The sequence below is a fragment of the Palaemon carinicauda genome, chromosome 4 (genome assembly GCF_036898095.1).
Source record: "Palaemon carinicauda isolate YSFRI2023 chromosome 4, ASM3689809v2, whole genome shotgun sequence".
Classification (NCBI taxonomy): domain Eukaryota; kingdom Metazoa; phylum Arthropoda; class Malacostraca; order Decapoda; family Palaemonidae; genus Palaemon; species Palaemon carinicauda.
Genome location: NC_090728.1, coordinates 62019924 through 62024923, shown reverse-complemented (window position 1 = coordinate 62024923; position 5000 = coordinate 62019924). Strand labels below are relative to the sequence as shown.

The following is a 5000-nucleotide window of genomic DNA, read 5'->3' as shown; positions in this document are numbered from 1 at the left end:
ACTTCCGTCAAAACCTTAGGCTTTACATTTGGCTCTGAAAAACTTTTGTCAAAACATTAGGTCCTACATTTGGCTCTGAAAAACTTTCGTCAAAACATTAGGCCCTACATTTGGCTCTGAAAAACATTTGACAAAACATTAGGTGCTACATTTGGCTCTAAAAACTTTCGACAAAACATTAGTTCCTACATTTGGCTCTGGAAAACTTTTGTCAAAACATTTGGGTCTGAGAAACTTTTGTCAAAACATTATGTGTAACATTTGGCTCTGAAAAACTTTTGTCAAAACATTAGGTCCTACATTTGGCTCTGAAAAACTTTCGTCAGAACATTAGGCCCTACATTTGGCTCTGAAAAACTTTTGACAAAACATTAGGTGCTACATTTGGCTCTAAAAACTTTCGACAAAACATTAGTTCCTACATTTGGCTCTGGAAAACTTTTGTCAAAACATTTTGTCTAACATTTGGGTCTGAGAAACTTTTGTCAAAACATTATGTGTAACATTTGGCTCTGAAAAACTTTTTTTCAAAACATTAGGTCCTACATTTGGCTCTGAAAAACTTTCGTCAAAACATTAGGCCCTACATTTGGCTCTGAAAAACTTTTGACAAAACATTAGGTGCTACATTTGGCTCTAAAAACTTTCGACAAAACATTAGTTCCTACATTTGGCTCTGGAAAACTTTTGTCAAAACATTTTGTCTAACATTTGGGTCTGAGAAACTTTTGTCAAAACATTATGTGTAACATTTGGCTCTGAAAAACTTTTGTCAAAACATTAGGTCCTACATTTGGCTCTGGAAAACTTTCGTCAAAACATTACGTTCTACATTTGGCTCTGAAAAAACTTTCGCCAAAACATTACGTCTTACATTTGGCTCTGTAAAACTTTCGTCAAAACATTAGGTCCTACCTTTGGCTATGAAAAAAAAATTGTCAAAACATTAAGTCCTACATTTCGCTCTGAAAAACTTTTGTCAAAACATTGGGTCCTATATTTGGCTCTGAAAAGCTTTCGTCAAAACATTATGTCCTACATTTGGCTCGGAAAAAATTTCGTCGAAACATTAGGTCCTACATTTGACTCTGAAAAGAACTTTCGTCAAAACATTACGTCTTACATTTGACTCTGAAAAACTTTCATCAAAACATTACGACCTATATCTGTCTGTGAAAAATTTCGTCGAAACATTACGTCCTACATTTGGCTCTCAAAAACCTTCGTCAAAACAATAGGTCCTACGTTTGGCTCTCAAAACTTCCATCAAAATATCACGTCCTACATTTGGCTCTGAAAAACTTTCGTCAAAACATTAGGTCCTACATTTAACTCTGAAAAACTTTCGTCAAAACATTACGTCCTACATTTGGCTCTGAGAAACTTTCGTCAAAACATTGGGTGCTACATTTGGCTTTAAAAAACTTTCTTCAAAACATTACATCCAACATTTGGCTCTGAAAAAAGTTTGTCAAAACATTATGTCCTACATTTGGCTCTGAAAAAAAACTTAAGTCAAAACATTACGTCTTATATTTGACATTTGACTCTGAAAAACTTTTGTCAAAATATTACGTCCTACATTTGGCTCTGAAAATCATTCGTCAAAACATTACATCCTAGATTTGACTCTGAAAAACGTTCATCAAACATTAGTTCCTACATTTGACTGAAAAACTTTCGTCAAAACATTACATCTTATATTTGACTCTAAAAACTTTCTTCAAAACATTACGTCCTACATTTGGCTCTGAAAACTTTTCTTCAAAACATTAGGTCCTACATTTGACTCTTAAATTTTTTTTTGTCAAAACATTACGTCTTACATATGGCTCTGAAAATCATTCATTAAAACATTACGTCCTACATTTGACTATGAGAAAGACTTGCTTTCCTTAGAAATCCACATTTTCCATCTTGTACAAATATTTGCTTGGGTATTTATTTCTATAATAGCATTTATACCCTCTCATATATACTTACATACCATGAATAGAGTTCGATATACGGATCCCTTGAGAGTAACTAATTTGTAATCCTTCCTGGCATCGTAGAATCCTTTGAGATCGCTGAAAGGCAGTCCTAAAGAAGGGGTAGCCAGCGACGAGGTAAGGATGGCGGTGTAATGGTAATACAACAGTGATGATGTCACCATGGTTATTGCCAGGACTGTACGAGTAGATATACTATGCAAATCCACCCACCAACCTGAAAATTGAACTTTGAAGTTATATCTATTAATGTTGAGGCATTCTAAGAGGTCTATAACTCTCTTATCTAATGTCTTAAAGGTAGAGATAGTGACAATGCCCTAGTAGGTCAATGCTATAAAGACTGACCATATATACATATGATCAGCACCAATGCCCCCTTTCCATCCAAACTTTGTTTTGATCACATGTTTTGTATTCGAGGGGACAAATTCTTCTCATAAACTTTGCACATTATTTTATATAAAGATTGAAAACTAAGACTTTCTTAGTTTCGATCACATATTTTGTATTCGAAGGGACAAATTCTTCTCAAAAAACTTTGCACATTATTTTATATGAAGATTGAAAACTAAGTTTTTCTTAGTTTCGATCATATATTTTGTAATCGAAGGGTCTGTTTGACCTTCGAATAGTTGACGTTTTAGACACTAAACAAATATTGATATCACTCTACCGAGAAAGCGACAATATAATCACTAACTTATAGCCTTAGGAAGCAAATTCAGCTTGTTTATCATCGAAATATTTATTCTAAGTATAAAAGTAAAGAAACATGAACTGTAAATATAAATACAGGTTTCCAACTCACAAACATTCTGAAATACAAACACAAATCCAACTAAAAATAATAGAGATAAGATAAAGAAATACTGTTATAAAACAATATTATATAATTTAATAGAGTAATCAAAGCGAAATTTGTGATAACCAGATGTTTATTTGATATGAAACCCACTATTTATTGAATTTTGTAAAAGGAAATCATAGGTATGGGATTCAGATAAGGCTTAAACTGGGCCAAAATGGAAGAGAAAACGACGTACAAACAATTTGACTTAAAATAATTCGAGTTGCAAAGATTCGACTTATAAACAAACAGTCAGACTTACAAGCAATTCGAATAACAAACAATTCGACATAAAAAAATTCTACTTACAAAGGATTCGACTTACAAGCAAACAGTTAGGCTTACAAGGAATTCGACTAACAAACAATTCGACATAAAAAGTTTACTTAGAAAGGATTCGACTTACAAACAAACAGTTAGACTTACAAGCAATTTGACTTACAAACAATTCGACTTACAAAAATTCGACTTATAAACAAACAGTCAGACTTACAAGCAATTCGAATAACAAACAATTCGACATAAAAAAATTCTACTTACAAAGGATTCGACTTACAAGCAAACAGTTAGGCTTACAAGCGATTCGACTTACAAACAATTCGACACAAAAAATTCGACTTAGAAAGGATTCGACTTATAAACAAACAGTTAGACTTACAAGGAATTCGACTAACAAACAATTCGACATGGAAAAAAATTTACTTACAAAGGATTTGACTTACAAACAAACAGTTAGACTTACAAGCAATTTGACTTACAAACAATTTGACGCAAGCATTCAACTTACAATTAACTCGACTCACAAACAACTCGACTTACAAACAACCTGACTTACAAACAATTCGACTTACAAACAATTTGACATACAAACATTCGAATTTCAAATAACGGGACTTATAAACAATTCGACCAACAAGAAATTCGGCCTACAAACAATTTGACTTACAAACAACTTGGAACCTATTATGTTTGTAAGTTTGTAAGTTGAGGATCTTCTGTATGCAATATACATTTTCAAGCAAAACCTAGAATTGTTTAAAAAATTTTGATCCGACGTCGTAGATGAAGTATGACATAACAATTTATTGTTCTTTTGATTTTTTATTTCCTTTGGGAAATATTTTGATATGCAATATGTAAAGCATAATTTCAATATGCCGTTAATCATATGATATTTAATTATATATTCAAATTTTTTGCTAACATATTTTCTGTATTTTTTTCCTGTAATGAAATTTAATCATTCTTTCTGCTCTTAGCTCCTTTTTTTCTTATGCTGTTACTGTTCTTAAAATATTCTATTTTTTCTTGTTTTCTTCCCTCACTGGGCTATTTTCCCTGTTGGGACCCTTGGGCTTATAGCATCCTGCTTTTCAAACTAGGGTTGTAGCTTAGGAAGTAATAATAATAATAATAATAATAATAATAACAATAATAATAATAATAATAATAATTTCAACATGCCGCTAATCATATTATATTTAATCATATATTAAATTTTTTTGCTTACATATTTTCTGTATTTTTTTTTCCTGTGTTAACATTCAATCATTCTTTCTGCTACACATTCTTTGTATGTTATACCCAGCATCATGAATTTCTATAAAAGGAAAATATGCCTCCAAGGTAAGAAATATAAAACTATATATGCTCTAAATACTGATATATAACATATTCAAAATTTTTTCGCTTACATATTTTCTGTGTTCTTTTTTTAATTTCCTGTGATAACATTTAATCATCATTTTCACTACATGTTTTTTTTTATATTATACCTAGCTTCATGAATTTCTGTAAAAACGAAATATGTTATCAAGAAAGAAATATGAAACTATCCAACTGGATAAGCTTTTTTTTTTTTTTTTTTTTTTTTTTTTGCACAGAGAAGAGCATTAAGTGGGGTTTACATGATCGAACAGTTCGTCGAACCTGATTGTCAAACCAGGTTGTCGAACCCGCTTGTCAAACGGTTCGAAGGGGGGAATCAGCCACAAATGCATAAGGTTTATGGGCAATGAAGCCCCGCCTACAAAAGTCAGGCGAGAACAGACGTGCTTCGAACCGTTCGACGAACGTGTTCGACAACCAAATAACCCGTTTACACTTCGAACATCACTTCAAAAACCTGTCTGTCGGACCGCGTTCGACGAACTGTTTGA

At 32.3% G+C, this 5000-nt stretch overlaps 1 protein-coding gene across 1 annotated transcript in view; it reads right to left on the bottom strand.

The window, feature by feature from the left end:
• Window positions 1-5000, bottom strand: part of LOC137639454 (glutamate [NMDA] receptor subunit 1-like) — a 24224-nt gene that overhangs the window by 12406 nt on the left and 6818 nt on the right. The window contains exons 6-7 of the mRNA XM_068371727.1: window positions 1988-2208; window positions 1124-1170 (exon numbers count right to left, since the gene is read on the bottom strand). Of these exons, the coding sequence (XP_068227828.1) occupies window positions 1124-1170; window positions 1988-2208 (268 nt within the window). The remainder of the gene's footprint in view (window positions 1-1123; window positions 1171-1987; window positions 2209-5000) is intronic.